The sequence below is a fragment of the Felis catus genome, chromosome F2, assembly GCF_018350175.1.
Source record: "Felis catus isolate Fca126 chromosome F2, F.catus_Fca126_mat1.0, whole genome shotgun sequence".
Taxonomy (NCBI): domain Eukaryota; kingdom Metazoa; phylum Chordata; class Mammalia; order Carnivora; family Felidae; genus Felis; species Felis catus.
This window is the reverse complement of record NC_058385.1, coordinates 12,868,033-12,884,419: the sequence shown is the minus strand read 5'-3', so window position 1 is coordinate 12,884,419 and position 16,387 is coordinate 12,868,033. Positions and strand designations below refer to the sequence as shown.

At 43.1% G+C, this 16,387-nt stretch overlaps 1 protein-coding gene across 7 annotated transcripts in view; it reads left to right on the top strand.

Annotated features, from left to right (window-relative positions):
• ASPH (aspartate beta-hydroxylase) overlaps window positions 1–16,387 on the top strand; it is a 224,123-nt gene that overhangs the window by 72,950 nt on the left and 134,786 nt on the right. For 5 of the 7 annotated variants that reach the window (XM_023248216.2, XM_045049886.1, XM_045049887.1 and 2 more), the window contains 6 exons: window positions 1,251–1,325; window positions 5,477–5,602; window positions 9,524–9,556; window positions 10,600–10,656; window positions 11,134–11,184; window positions 11,639–11,671. In XM_023248216.2, coding sequence (XP_023103984.2) covers window positions 1,251–1,325; window positions 5,477–5,602; window positions 9,524–9,556; window positions 10,600–10,656; window positions 11,134–11,184; window positions 11,639–11,671 — 375 coding nt within the window. The remainder of the gene's footprint in view (window positions 1–1,250; window positions 1,326–5,476; window positions 5,603–9,523; window positions 9,557–10,599; window positions 10,657–11,133; window positions 11,185–11,638; window positions 11,672–16,387) is intronic. The other 2 variants (XM_045049890.1, XM_045049889.1) reach the window with 1 other exon arrangement.

Below are 16,387 nucleotides of genomic sequence, written 5' to 3'. Positions count from 1 at the left end.
AAGCCAGTGCTGGTAGCTGGCGATTCTGGGGAGGCATGTGAGAGCTGAATTGCGGAGATCTTGTATTCTGTTCCCAGGAGTTAGATTTTCATCTGTTTGGGCAGAGGAAGCCGCTAAAGGGTTAAGTGAAGGAACAGGGCACCATAGTCCACTTCTGTTACTAATATTATATTCTATGTGGATGCTGCTGTCAGCATTTATAAAACCGGGAATTGGTTAGGAAGCTGTCATGGGTACTGTGAGAGGTGAGGGGGGAAAAATAGAGATTGGCAGGCCCTTCTGTAATTCTATGCCAATGTGTATATAAATGCTTTGTGACATACAAACGTCTATAAAAGTAGGAGGTACTTCTTGTGCTTCAGGAATGGTTTACAAAACCAGTGTGATTAGCATAGTAGGTTGTTAAACTTTTTTCCTACCTGACGTTCAAATGAGCTTACTCTGTTTTTGTCATTGAGGATTAACTTGTCAGTATAACCGCTGTGGTTGGCATTATTTCACGTGACAGAGTTTGTGATGCCACGTCTCGCCAACTTCAGTTTTCTGAACATGGATGTTTGTTACACAGAAAACTTATAATAGTGTCAGTGTCGTTATGGCTTCTTGTGTGTGATGTTGTAATAAACCTGATAATCCAGTACGTGCCGTGGTATTGTCAGAACGTCGTTACTGATACTGTTCATTTTTGTAATTTCTGTCTGTTTGCATCTGTGGATCTGACTGTCAGATGGGCTTCTCCAGAGCTGCAAGGATTATCAGTTACAACGTTGGGGCTTCCTTCAGCTTTGGGGAGTGGTCAGCCAACCCTGCCCCTCCCCGCCCTCATACCAGCCTGGGGCCTCACTTGTCAGGGCAGACGGTGGCCGACCATGTACTTCAATGCGTGGTGACCTCGCCTTCCACATTTTCATCTTTATTTCCCAGAACGTTCCCCCCCCCTTTCTGAAAGCTTTGCCCATCCCATTTTCTTCATTTTATCGTTACTGTGAATTTTGTTAGTTAGAAACTGAAGGAATTCTGCGTGGGGAGGTTTTTGTTTAACATTTATATCTGCTGCCAAAATGAAACCAATCTTACATATTTACCACGTTTGCCAACATGGAGAAAAAAGTGGTAAACTGATACAAAAAGGCAGCATAGTTGATTAACCAAATATCTTCAACTGCACGTGTCTACATGGATGTCATGTTTCACGTTCTTCATTCATGTCTAGAGTTTTTCTCCTGAGTTATGTTTTGTAATCATTTCAGGACCTCAGAATATTGACGATGAAGTACAAGAACAAATTCAGTCCCTTCACCATGAGGCAGTGTATACAGAACATGGTATGAATTAAAATCTGTTTTCTCATGAATTGCTTGCTGACATAATGGTTAATCCCATAGGTGACTTGGACTTTAGTTTTAAATGTGAATGAGTGTTTTTTTTTTTAATTATTAGAGGGCAAGTTGTTTTTAAATGTTTTATTTATTTTTGAGAGAGAGAGGGACACTGTGAGTGGGGAGGGGCAGAGAGCGAGGGGGACACGGAATCCGAAGCAGGCTCCAGCTCTGGGTTGTTACCACAGAGCCCAGTGTGGGGCTCGAACTCCGGAACCCTGAGATCACGACCTGAGCAGAAGTCGGATGCTTAACTGACTGAGCCACCCACCCGCCCCAAGGGCAGGTATTTCTGAAAGAGCACTAGACTCATTTTATTTTACCTCGCCTTACTGTTAAGAAACGTACTGCATAAATTTCAGTAAGGAAATGGTAGGGATAAATGAGACTAAACAAGTCCAGACCAGTGAGACATCAAGAACAGATGGCAGGAACGGGGAGGAGGAAAGTGGAAGAGAACCACGCAGGCGGTAACGGGCTATCTGGGTGCTGTCGTCAGCCTAATAACCCTGCTGCACGCTTGGGTGGTCGCCAAAGCAAAAGGAGAAACTTTTTAATTATATGCGTCATATTTCCAGAGAGGAAACGAACACGCCATCTACTTAGAGGATACCAAGCGGTTTCCTAGCTCTTACATCTCAGACATTTCTTAGGTGCAGTCCTGTACAGAGAATAGTAAATGATACTCTCGAAACCCACGTTTTAAGATTTTATGAGACCGTTTCTTGAAACATCCCTTGATAAAAGCAGAGAGGATAACCCCAAGATGTAACTCACGAAGGGGTTTCCAAGAAGGCAGAACACATGGTATCCGGATACGGCTAATGGTTTGGTGTGAGCTGAAGAGAGTCCTGAAGGAAAAAACTATGTTTCTTGAAAACAGATGGGGTCCTCTATCATTGAAACTCTGCTTTAGCGGGTCTGCTAAACTGTCTTAGTCAGTCTTAGGTGTTTGGGGTTCCATGTAAAGCAGCCCATCCGGTTCCGTCTGTGCTCTGCTGGGGAGACCAGCTTTGGCTGAGTTGTGTAGGTTTTTGCCCCTTGGCTGTTCGAGGTCTAGGAGCCTGTGTCCTTTCATTAGGAGGTTCTCCTCGGCTCGGAGGGTTGCTTTACCCGAGCACGCACCTGCCTCTATCAGCACACACAAGCTTTCCCTTCCTATGTCTTTTTTTTTTTTTTTTAATTTTAACCTAACCTAAGGTTGATGCAGTCTAAATAAATAAGTGACTTCCGTCTGATGAGGTAAGTGCTGTAATGGTGAAATGTAAGTGGCTCTGTGCACCTTGCCTAGACTTTGGGGTTAGCAAAGGCTTCTTAGAAGAAGTGACATTCTGACTTGGTAGCCGCTTCGCCAGGCGGGTGTGTGGGGCTAAGCGATGGGCGTGGCATGTATGAAAGTCCAGAGGAAAAGAGGACCCCAGAGTAGTTCAGGGTGGCTGGCACACGGAGTTCCATAGGTGGAGAGCGACTGAGAAAGGGTGTTTGCACTTGATTCGGAGAGTAAGTGAACATTGGAGGGTGTCATGCTTCTGTCTGCAGCGTGAGCACACGTGGGGGGAGTGTGCCGGGGTGGGGGTGGGGGGGTGATGAGATGGCAGGCTCCACTGGGGATCCAAGGGGCTCAAGATGGTCACTCAAACCAAATTTAGCCACAGCTGGGGAGAGAGAAGTTGTGGGCAGACACAGTAGACATTTAGGCAGGTGGGTGTAGGAAGCCAGACAGAAGGGGAGCAGTCAAGTCTCCCATGCCTGGGTTTCTGGCCCCAAGCCTTCCTCTTGGACTTATTCTCTTCTTTATTTAGGAATTCACAGAGGCCATGGCCGTACATGTTTTTTGTGTTGTTTCTGAGCCTTTGTGTGCAGCCCTGTCTCTCCTCTGAGCTCCCGGTTTATCATATCCATTTGCATGTTTTATGGGTGTCTCAGACTCAAAACGTACCTAAGACAGAATTCTCGGTTCCTTTACATTTCATAGTTCTCCCCTCACTCCCCCCCAGATTTCGCTTTTCTTCCACTCTTTTGTATTTTAGGTAATGGTCTCCCCTCCCCCTTAGTAGCTTCAGCTAAAAACCGGGGTGTTTCCTTGTTCTCTGTCTCCTCTTCTCGCCTCCTGTGTAAGCCCCGGGCAGGTCCTGCAGGCTTTGCCTCCGGCACGTATCTGGACTGCAATGTGTCAGCGTCACCGTCCCCTCCTGCGTGACTGCTGGGTAGCATCCAGTTGGGGCTGTGTTTGGTGTGTGTGTGATGTGCCTTATGTGGCCTGGTCTTTTTCTCCCCTCAGTTGCTTTTCTTGAGCCCAGACGACCTTCCCTCCTTTCCTTGGCATCCCCAAGTCTATCCCTGCTTCGGAGCCTTGGTACTTACATCTTTTACTGGCGCGCGTGTGTTCCAGTCTTCCCATCGTGTCCGACCAAACGTGGCCTCCCTGACCACCTTCTTTGCAGTGGACTCTCTGTCCACAATATTCTGTATTTCATTGTTGTGTTTCAGATCCTACAGCTGCCATGTACTAGCTGTGTGGCTGTAGCCAAGTTTCTCGTCCTTCAAAGTGGGATATTAGTACCTAACGGCTGCAGAGGGCAGTGCCTCAGCTGTAGCCAGCCTTCAGGGAACTGTTTTCCTCATACCAGGCTGTCACTGTGTGCTGTTTACTGGGTTTCCCTACTGAAAATGGGGACTTTCCATTAAGCAGCGGTGACTGAGAGAGCTAAATCCTGCTCACGTAAAAACCATGCAGTTGCACTGGGTGACATAAGAGTGAGGAAAAAACAATGTGCTCAGACAGAATACGGAGAAAGGAATATGGTAAAGTCAGTGACAGGAATTGGAATGGGTGATTGGTGTGCGGCAGAAAATTGAAATGAGGAGAACAATGTAGCAGGCTGGGATGGAAATGCAGAAAACACGTAGCGTGGACATACATGGGCCCACATAGTTCAGTGACGCTTGAGAGCATCGCCGGGTCATACTGAAAGTGAAGGAAGGAAGCCCTCCTTCCTGCAGTGTTTGAGGAGACCTCAGTGGCAGCAGAAATAGCAATATTATTACAATGATGATGATAAAAATAATGACGCAACAAGAACAATAACACCTAAATGCTTATTATGGGCTGGGCAGTTTTCTAAGTGCTTGAGTCCTCACGACGGTGTTATATGTAGGTATTCTCATTTCCTTTTCATAGAAACAAACCCTGAGGCACAGAGTAGGTAAGGAACTTCTCCGGGGTCGCACAGCTGGTGTGGCAAAACTAAATCTGGACTCATATATTCCGGACCTCACACTCCTAACCACTGTACTGCCCTGCCCAGCTAAGTCGCTTGAGTTGTTTGCTTAGAGCGTTATGTACAGGACGTTCTGTGCTTGAAGCCCTGTCAAGTTACCGTTGGGGCAATTTCTTACACCATACTGACAAGCTAAACCACATTGCAGCAGGATAATGTAGCATATCCAATATCTACACAAAAGAAGCAGAACAGTTCAGTATGTCATCAAAGTCTCAGAAGAGAAGAATGGGCATTTCTGCATAACTTACAGGCTAAACATAGTAATCTTTAGATGCAAAGTATAATACAGGTGACCTAACGCGGATGACCTGGCATACGGTTTAGAGAGGTGTCTAGCTGTTCTTTGCAATAGAATATTTGTATATAGTTAGTTAAGATTGTTACATGGAGTTTTATGCCATTTCTCAATGAGGGAGGTCACAGGGTGACCTTTTCTGTAACCTAGTGATAAATGAAGAGGCAGATATATTAATAATTGTGAATTCATTTATTCAGGCATTAAATATTTACTGAGCATTTCCCATGGCTAGGCATAGGCCCTGGATGCTGGGCATACATAGTAAATAAAATAGAGGAGGTCTCTGTGCTTGGTGAGCTCATGTTCCAGTGAGAGCAAGGTCTGTCCCCCGCTCAGGTGGACGAGCACTTGACCGGAATGAGGACAGAGCTTCAGAGTGGGCAACGGCATGTGCCGTGGACCAGACGGGGGCTAGGGAGTGCCCGGCAGCAGGAGGGGGCATGTGCCTGTGTCAGCTGCTGCCTGTGGACCCTCGTGGCGGACCCGTGACACGTTGTTCATTATCATTGTTCAAGGAGACGATGTGCAGCAAGAAGAGGAGGGACCAGCCAGAAAACCACCGCTGGAAGATGACGATTTCCTTACAGGAAGTGACGCAGATGATAGATGTGAGCCTCTGGACGCTGGAGCATTTCATGAAGGTAGAACACATGTCTCTGGTTTCAGAGCAAAACACGACAGGCAATTTTCGTTACGATGATTGAAGTTTTCATGAGTATCTTCAGTTTTTTATTATGATTTTTTTTAACATTTATTTATTATTGAGAGACAGAGACAGAGCATGAGTCGGGGAGGGGCAGAGCGAGAGGGAGACACAGAATCCGACGCAGGCTCCGGGCTCTGAGCTGTCAGCACAGAGCCTGATGTGGGTCTCAAACCACAGACTGAGAGGTCATGACCTGAGCTAGGGTCGGACACTCAACCGACTGAGCCACCCAGGCACCCCTTCACGAATATCTTTAAAACAAATACTTAATTTTGATCTGGTTTGTATATATACACATACATACACATACACATACACATACACATACACATACACATACACATACACATACAAGCACATATATATTTTAACGTTATTTTTGAGAGTGGGGTGGAGGGGAGCAGAGAGAGAGAAAGAGAAGAAGGATCTGAAGCAGGGTCCAGGCTCCGAGATGTCAGCACAGAGCCCGACGCGGGGCTCAAACTATGACCGGGATATGACCTGAGCCAAAGTCAGACGCTTCACCGACGGGGCCACCCAGGAGCCCCTTTATGGTTTATTTTTAAGTTGAAGCTGAAAAGTTCAATGAAAACTAATCCTCTCCCCCCCAAAAAAACAACTAATTTTTCCCCTAAAATAAATATATATCCCAACTTTGAGTCAAAGCACTTTTAAGGAAACTGCCAAGATATACGAATTCTTTATAGAAAGTAAGTGAAATACTTCAGCATGTTACTTTTACTGTATACTTCTTCCTGGAGTGTCGTGTATTAGAAGAAATTCAGAAAATTGATGAAATATTTTACTTGGCTGTCTATCACAGGCTCTTATTCTAACATAAACTCCATAATCACAGTTTATAGAACACAGTTCTTAGCCTCTAAACCAGGCATTGACAACCTTTCTTTGTAAACAGCTAGAGGATCAATACTTTAGCCTTTGCAGACCATGTAGGCTTTATTGCAACTATTCAGCCCTGCAGTCGTAGTGCAACGTAGCCCTGAACAGTATCTAAATGGGTAAGTATGGCTGTGTTCCAGCAAAACGTTATTTGCAAAGTCAGGAGTCAGGCTTGCTCTGAGCTACAGACCATGATTTGGTGACATCTGTCCTGTACCAGTATCTTAAGTTAAATGCTGGCTAAATACCAGTTGTGTAGTTCACCTTGGATCATTTGCAGAAGGCAAATTAGACTGTCGTCATTCACTGTTGCCCTATAGAGAGAAATCATTTCTGTGATGGTGAAAACGTTTCTTCATAGATTTTGTGCTCTGTTATGCCTTAATGTGACCCTACTGCAATTATTTGAAGCCTTGTTAAACAAGTACACGTTTTGTTCTCACGGTATCTATTTTCTGTTCTTTTTTCTTAAAGTAGCCCTTTAAGACTTTAATGAGTTCATGAAAGATTTTTTAACATTTTTACTTTTTTTTTTTTTTCAACTAAGCTCTATGCCCAATGTGGGGCTTGAACTCATGACCCTGAGATGAAGAGTCACATGCTCTACCAACTGAGCCAGCCAGTGCCCCAAAAGATTTTAATCCATAAGTGTTGTACTCTGATTGATTGATGTTGTTTTACTTAGCATATGTGAACATACAAATGATATAATGGCATGTATATAATTTTATACTTAAAAGGAATCCCCTGAAACATCGTTTAAGATGCATGTTTCATTTCTGAAGAGTCAAACTGAAGAAAAAGGGCGACAGCACCCGCCCCCAGTCAACCATAGAGCACATCATGTCTCTCCATATAATAACCATCAGAGTCCGTGGTTGAGTTGCTTTAGGACCCAGGCAACAACACACGACCACAAGCCACAGAGGATCTGGATCAGAGGTGTCTGGCAGGGTTCAGGGATTAGCCAAGCCTAAATCGAGTCTTAACAGGTAGGCAGACTGTGAGAAACAAGTAATAAATGAAATCCATAGCAGCAATCAAGGTAGGAAGGTCTAGAACCATAGCCATAGAGCCATGGATTCAAAGAGAGAATGCGAATATGGTCTACATAAGGTTGACTGATATGCCTACCCATGGTGTTCAATCTTAGATGCAATTCAGATCACCTAGAGAGCTTTTAAAAAGAATACTTGTGACACACTCTACACAAAGTGAATTGTAGTGTTTGGGGTATGGGGCCCCAAAAATGGATAATTGTAAAAGGTCGCCAGATCATATGAAAGTACAGCCGGGAGCGAGTGAAAGTGTGGCCAGGCTGTTTATTTTTTCACATCCTGCTCTGCTGGGTATGAACAAGCTCAGCCTTGCACACCTGTGCTCATAGCCAGTGGGAACCAGGTGGGGCCATAGCCCTTGTCCAGGCTGAAAATTGAGTGGAGGGATAGCCTGGTCACGATACAATTGGTAAATGGTTCCTAGGACTTTTTTAAAGCATAAAAGTAAAGTATATCTACTTTTCACAATATTCAATGTATTGGGAAACTACTTTAGAAGCAAGAAGTTCTTGATTTATGAATCAATGTATTTCCAGAAACTTAACATTCGTGCCTGTTGTCAAGGTTGGAAATACACTTTTCCGTAGAAGTAATGTTACCAGTGATGGTTTGGTTTCCATACCAACCTGCAAAATTGTATATAACACATAATTTTCTGTGAAAAATGTACACTCAAAATGCTTTTGAGCTTGTATTTGAATTCAGCCACACTGTGCATCAAGAATAGGCATTTATAGACCAGCTTTAGAACTTTGGACCTTTAGTTGTCACGTCTGTTAAAATTTCTCTGGGAACAAACAGTGTTTCTAACTGCTGAGTAGGGATGCTGATAAAATGATTTCCACATTTCCCTGGTATCTGTTGCTCCCTCCTGTCTTTGGCCACGATGACTCAGGAAGATTAACAGGTCCTCGGAATTTGTCCTTGTCTTAGATGCTGCTTATATAACAGATTTCAGTTAAGACACTCAAATAATCTGAAACATAAGGAACTTGAGATTTTTGAGGTTAGGAGTTATAGATTGGGGGTAGAAGGAAATACTTCTAAAAAGTTTATAAATTGAGAAAACCTTACTTTCTGACTTTATCGTAATTTGGAACATAGATTCAGTGTGAACTTAAAAGTTGTTTATTAAAAGTCTTCCTAGGGGCGCCTGGGTGGCGCAGTCGGTTAAGCGTCCGACTTCAGCCAGGTCACGATCTTGTGGTCCGGGAGTTTGAGCCCCGCGTCAGGCTCTGGGCTGATGGCTCAGAGCCTGGAGCCTGTTTCCGATTCTGTGTCTCCCTCTCTCTCTGCCCCTCCCCCGTTCATGCTCCGTCTCTCTCTGTCCCAAAAATAAATAAACGTTGAAAAAAAAAAAAAGTCTTCCAAAATTAAAAATATACCTTGTGTAGTTGTCGCATTAACAAGGGTCACAGGAGTAGTGAGGACCCTGTGTTGGTAGCACTTTGCTATTGGGGGTGTGCGGGTTCAGTTAGGAACACAGTTGCCCTTCAGCTCCCCGTCTTAGAAAGTCTCCTGCGTTCTTCCTTATGTTCCCATCTGTAGACAGTGTGCTTTTGCTCTAGAAAATAGGACACCGCAGTGGAATGTGAAGTAGACTAGGAATTCACCCCTTTCCTGGGTCCATCCTTGTCCCTGTGTTATTCTGTCTCCTCGTTAGTCCAGATTATGGTGGTATTGAGTGGATTGAAGAGAAAATGTAGGCGTTTCTAAGTGTAGTTCTTGTGAAAGATAAAGTGTTTAGCAGACAGTTAATAGGTATTTTCGTGTTCTATTTTAATATTTACTTTCAAAATAAAATCAATGATAAGCATAGATTCAGAATATACATCTGCGGAATATATACGTACAGTTTTATGAAAGTAGCACTATTGATTTGATGTTCTTCTTTCCAGAAATTGAAGATAGTTACCATGTAGAAGAGACAGGTGAGATTTAAACTGAATACTATTCTTTTTTTTTTTATTAGAATGAGTCTTTTCCTGTAAAAGAACATCATGAGAGAGAAAATGTATTATCTATAATTATTTATTATTGTATTTTGTAATTATCTATAATTATTTATTGTTGTATTTTGTAATATATCATAAAATGTGCAATATATATAGCTAATTGTTATATATAGCATATATGTATTGTATCATAATTTCATATATATGTTTCTTTGTGAATCTAGTTTTTGTGCTCTTGAAGTCTGTTTCCTGAGGATACATTCCCAGTAGTGGGATTACTAGGTCAGAAGATACAATAGAAGTACATGTTTTGTAATCTTAAGTTACAAAGTCCATGAAAGGTCAGAATTGTGTAATGTCACTGGTCACACGTGCCCAGAAGATATGGCCGTATTGGAGATGGGCATCTTTTGGTAAGCCTGTGTTGGCCAGTTTTTCTTCCAGTGTTGAAGTAGATCCCTCTTTCTGTGCTCGAGGACCACATCATATTGTTGGCTGTCACTTAGGACCTATATTGCTGAACAATATAAATCTGTAAATACTAGAATTATATTGCAGTCTGGGAGTACTCAGGTCTTAAGTTCAAGTGTAAGGGTCTAGGAAATGTTTGTATCCCTATTCAGGCACACTCTGCGGCAGGTGCTTGCTGAGTGGATGGGAGGAAGGCTCACCTGTACTGCTAGGTCTGTGGTCTCTGTCTGTCTGTCTGTCTGTCTCTGCCTCATTAGTCTTTTGCTGAATACAGTTGATATGCATAATTTAAGTGAGAATATTAGCTTCACCATTTTGGTTCGATTAGAAACCCATTGATGATGGGTCCTGTCTTATTCAGCTTTCTATTAGGCATCTAGCAAAGGTAGTACCTGGGTGTTCCATGAGTGAATATAAATGGGAGCATCGTTATAATGTGATTTTATACTTCTGTCACTACTAGATACTGTGCTTTTCCTATTTTGAATATCAAGGGTAATCCTTCTTTAGACACATTTGAAGTTTCCTCATCATTTCTTAATTTATAGCTTCACAGGTCTATAACCAGGATATGGAGGAGATGATGTACGAACAGGACAATCCAGGTTTGTGATACATGTTTCTGTGCGAAGCACTGGCCAAGGCCATTTTCCCCCAGGCTTTATGATTCACTCTGATTCAACTCCGAGTGCTCTTTATAATACTCATAACCATTCTTGATTGCCCAGACATTTATGGAAATTTCTGAACATAGTTTAATATTACCTGCACGAATGAGGAAACAAGGAGATGCGTGTTTCAAACCACCGTTGGGATTCTGCTCTTTGTAGACAGGACACTGGAAAGGATACTGGGACGTTAACGAGGCAGTGTGGTAGAGCCTGACTGGTTCTGCTCCTTCCCACTTGTGATGAGGCAAATTATGGAGCTTTATTCGGCTTAAACTTCGTTGAAGGATAATGAGAATACCTACCTTACACAGTTGTGAAGATGAGAATTAATCTGTAAATACCTTAGAATGGTGTCTGGTAACGTGTTCGGTTTTTTCATGTTTGGCAGAGGTGTGTGTTTTTTCCTTTTAGATCCCACGGAACCAGTAGCAGGCGGCGAGGAGAGAACATACCATGATGCAGGTATCAGACGAATATTTTCGTTAACGGTAAACATCTCTTCAGGCTTTACAGTTGCGGTGCTGTGGTAGCACGGTGATTTTTCTTCCAAAGGTGTCAGAGGAGTAATTTTCACACCTAATACAAGTCTGTTTGCTTTGTAATGAGATTAGATGATTAAAAATATATCAGGCCTTCATATTTTGCCTCACCCACACTGGCACCGCAAAATAGGATGTTAATCATTAATGCTCCTTTTTGCGTATTGTGCTTTCTGCCGGTTTGTCGGATTTTTATGAAAATAATGTACTTGTCATTTTGTCTCGTTTTGGGGCAGAGGCACTGATCACTGACTGCAGACATTAATACTGCAAGGAATAGAATTCTGTGTTTGAGATTAAGTTGTGTTTTTTAGCTAAGCAATGACACTGAATGACTCATTTAATACTTACTTTGATTTTATTCTCTTTTTTTGCAGATGACATTACATACCAAGACTATGATGAACCAGGTTTGAAAACACTCCTTTTTTTTTTAATTTTTTTTTCCTCTGGCTGAGTGTTTATTTTATTTTTTTTAATATGAAATTTATTGTCAAGTTGGTTTCCATACAACACCCAGTGCTCATCCCAACAGGTGACCTCCTAGATGCCCATCGCCTACTTTCCCCTCCCTCCCACCCCCTCATCGACCGTCAGTTTATTCTCAGTCTTTAAGAGTCTCTTATGGTTTGCTTCCTTCCCTCTCTTTTTTTTTCCCCCTCCCCGCCCCCCACTGCCATGGTCTTCTGTCAAGTTTCTCAGGATCCACGTAAGAGTGAAAACATATGGTATCTGTCTTTCTCTGTATGACTTATTTCACTTAGCATAACACTCTCCAGTTCCATCCACGTTGCTACAAAGGGCCATACTTCATTCTTTGTCCTCAGATTCGTGAAAACACTTCTTAACCTTAAGCCATCTTCTTGTTTTAAAATATACTCCAAGCTTGACTGTAGAGTGTGGAGAATAATGTTTTAAGCTGCAAATACCACAACTTAAAATACCCAAATGAATGGTAGTTTTCAAAGAATTTACTTGGGGAGACCATTTACCCCCTCCAGTAATTCTGCCATTGACTAAATAATTTCTTAAACCCCTTGCAAAGTCGCTCTAGGAAGCAGTTAAAAATTATGCACGAAAACTTGCCTCATTACTTTATAGTCATAGCTGTCTTTTGACTAAAATACGTCTTGTGCATGGAAAACTAGTCAGAGTTTAACTCCTCTGGCTGCCTCTACCAAGTGATCCCATTCTTAGAGTGACGGATCTGCTAGCATGAGAAAGGTACAAAAAAATTTCATTGCAGGCTTAGCAGTGGTATGAAGAGAAGAGTCCGGGCACGTTTGTGGTGCGAGTGGCACTAGAGTCAGATTTAGGCCGTTGTAGCTGCTTTTGTTGCCCCCACACTTCCCATGCTGTTTCATTAAACTCCATGAAGTAGACTCTATTATTTTTGCTACTTCCCAGATGAAAGAAATAAGGGTCAGAGAATGTAAATGATTTGCCTAAGTTCATGGTGAATAAGAAATGATAAAACCAGGGGCGGACCGTTTTTATTCCACCACCTTCAAGGATGGCTCTATCAAAGGAAAGAAGTCAGTTGAGTATAACCAAGACGATAAAGAAATGTACAGTGCTCGAAACATGGAGGACTTTCCATGTGCTGGACAGTTTGGGGGCTTAACATTTAAATATGATCAACAGAGAGTCCTACTCTCAAGAAATTTGTGGTCTCATGATAATTGGTGATTCTCAGTTGAAGAAAATTAGGAACGGCTGTGTATAAACCTGATAGGATAATTTATTAAGCATATGTATTAAAGGTTTGAGGTCCTACTAAGATGACCATTCACATCCCCTATTTCTAATGGGATATGGATGATGCCACTGGAAGAATGCTGGGTTCTGTCTTTAAGAACTCATATTTTTGTAAGAAATTAAATAACTTGGCTGCTATGATGGCATTTATATTTTCTTTTCGGTTTTGAATTTGAAGGAGAAAATAGGAATTTGGAAATTAAAAGTTACATGTAGAGATGTGACTTGAGATACTTTTCTAATTTCTGCCACTCATTATAGTGTTTTTCTAAATATGGTAGAAGGAACATGTTTGGAAGGCATTTTGCAGACTAGATCCAGAGACCCTTAAAATCAAACTTGAAAGAAGTGTAATATTAGATATCATGCTGATGAGAATGCTGTAACAATAAATGTATTTTCTTAGGCAGAATATCAGAATGAGTATAATTTAAAATGGTAAGAAAGAGTAATAAATATGACCTAAGGGGTCATCAAGATTTGGTGAGATACTTTGGATTACCTGGCTATAGAACCTAAACTTTTCGGGGCGCCTGGGCGGCGCAGTCGGTTAAGCGTCCGACTTCAGCCAGGTCACGATCTGGCGGTCCAGGAGTTCGAGCCCCGCGTTGGGCTCTGGGCTGATGGCTCAGAGCCTGGAGCCTGTTTCCGATTCTGTGTCTCCCTCTCTCTCTGCCCCTCCCCCGTTCATGCTCTGCCTCTCTCTGTCCCAAAAATAAATAAACGTTGAAAAAAAAAATTTAAAGTTTTCAAACAATGGATTTAATAGAATAGAAGATTATTCGCTGTTCTAAAAAGATACCTTTGTCAAATTCAGGAACCAGACTAGGGAAACCAAGTAAACATGTGTAACTGAAGCTGTAAGTAGGGTAAAAACAAAATCATTTTTCATTGGGAACCCAGAATATATTGTGTATTAAACTCCCCACGTCTAGACCCTGTGGCTTATGAAAGCTGGGGAGGGACCCAGCTGTACACATAAAAACATTTAGAAAGCATCAAGCCTACATTGGATGTACCTAAGAAATGACATCTTACCATCTGATTGATTGATTCTCATCCTCCATATGTATTAACTGCCTTATGTCTAAAACATAGGACACTGGAGCAGTTCTGGTGAAGAACACACCCATGCTCCATATAACCGTGGACCCTATATTTTAGCGGGGAGTAGAAATTACACAAATAACTTCAATTTAGTATTTTGTTGCAATTGTGCTAAGTGCTGCTAAGAACAAGTATAGTGTGTAACAAGAGCATATAGCGAAGAGACCTACCTCGTTAGCGGACCAGGGAAGGCTTCCTTGAAGTTTGAGGTGAAGATTAGAGCCTTTGACAAGGCAAGGGGCGGGTGACTAGAGTGCCATAGGAAGCATCCAAGGTGTCTGGAGTGCTGGCAGTAAGGGACACGGGCTGAGATTGCAATGTGTCCCGGCTGCAGAGAGTGCCTATCAGTAATCAGGGATGGTCACCTTCCCGTAGGGCATTGTTCAAGGCACTATAGAGTCGGATACACATTTTGTAAAGATTGATCAGTCTGACATGCAGCAAATAGACTGGAGAGAGACCAGAGTGGATATGGGGGGACCGGTTAGTTTAGTGTGCAATTATCCCAACCTGATCTTGCCCTGAGTCACATCTCTGCCAAAAGAGGAGTCAGAAGAGATGAGTTATAGGGAAGGGATGGTCAGCAGCGTCTCGTGCTGCTGGAGACCCACACGAGGTGAGCACTGAGAAAACATGCATCGGACCTAGTACTGCAGCAGCCTCCCAGTGACCTTGGCAGGAGCCATTTTCCATGGACACAGGTGAACATAGACAGAAACCAGGGTGATGGCAGTGAAGTTTTAACCAGGGTGATGGCAGTGAAGGGAAGTGGACAAGCTGAGACATGTAAGGAGATAAAATTGACAAGGAATGTTGTGTGGGTATAGCTGGGGGAAGAGAGCAAGGTGTCAGGAGCCCCATCCACCATTCTGGCTTGTGCCCTTGATGGATGGCGGTGCTGTCTTCCTAAGACAGGTGAGACTGGAAAACAGGAACGGACCAAGAGGCCACGAGTCCAGTCTGTATGTGTTGATAGTATATGTCAAGATATCTGGGGGAATATCTAATAAGCCTATTGATGGTGCTTTGATCTCAGCAGAGACCTCTAATTTGTAGTTGTGAGTTTGGGAATCATGAGTCTATAAAAGGTCATCAAAGCCGAAGGCTGAGGTCACTTATGGAGGGAGGACGGTGTGGGGAGATGGGAGGTTCTGTGGCTGACCTTTGATGAAAGCCAGCATTGAATGCCGAGTAGGACAAAGATAATTGATGAAAAAGATTGAGAAGGAGAAAGGAAAGAATGAAAGGAGAACATGGTCACACTGAAGTCCAAGGGCAGTAATGTTTGAGAAGGAAGGAGCTGCTGAGAGATCTAACCTGGAGAGGGTAGAACGCGTCCATCAGATGGAATAAGGTGCTCACTGGTGGTCTTGGAAGAGCCTTTCAGGGGTGAGGCAGGGCCCAAGACCTGGTTGAGGAAGGAAGTGAGGGATGAGACAGCAAATGTAAATGATTCTTTGAAGAAATTCGATGGTGAAATGGAGGGAAGAGAGGGAACGGAGGGGAAGGGGCTCAAGTAAGCGCTTTTTTCCTAAGTTGGTAGAGACTGGAGCATGGTTAAATATCAACACAGTTCAAAGTGACAAAGCAAGCGAACGTTCACGGCTCCTTTGCCCTACAAATACCACCGGGAGGACAGGAGGTGATGTATTAAAAATTGGCATCCCTTACTCTACCCCAGCACTGAGAGTACTATCTGAAAGATAGTAGGTACTCAGAAATTTTTCTATAGTAGATGGTCAAAAGGAATAAAGAAAATAGTAGAAAATGGTAGAAAATAAGGAAGCTCATTCTCAGTGAACCAAAAAATTTGAGGCATTTTGGAGAAAGGAAAAGGCTGGAAAAAGCTTGACTGAAAAGGCTGTGACCCAGCTGAGCCCGAGAGAAGAGGCCGAGCCTCCTTTGCAGCAGAGCTGAGAGCCACTGAGCCCCATGCAGGTGAACAGGAGGAGGAGGGAGGCAGTGAGTTCAGGGCCTGCCAGCTGAACCCTCGCTCGGAGGGGCTGGCACCGGGAGTGTTTGCCCTCCGCCCCCATGGAAGGTCTGAGAGTTGTTCCCCAAACAAAGGGAAAAGACATGAAAAAAATGGAAAAGAGAGGGCCGTCAGGAAGGAAACGCCTTTTGGATCTTGGTGATACCACCAGTGATTGGGAAGAACCTTAATGTCCCCCATTTTATGTGAAGAAAGCTTATGTAATTGCCCGTCTCCTCTGGCTACAAACCCTTCCCTACCCTCCTCTGCAGCCTGCCGCTTCCCAGTG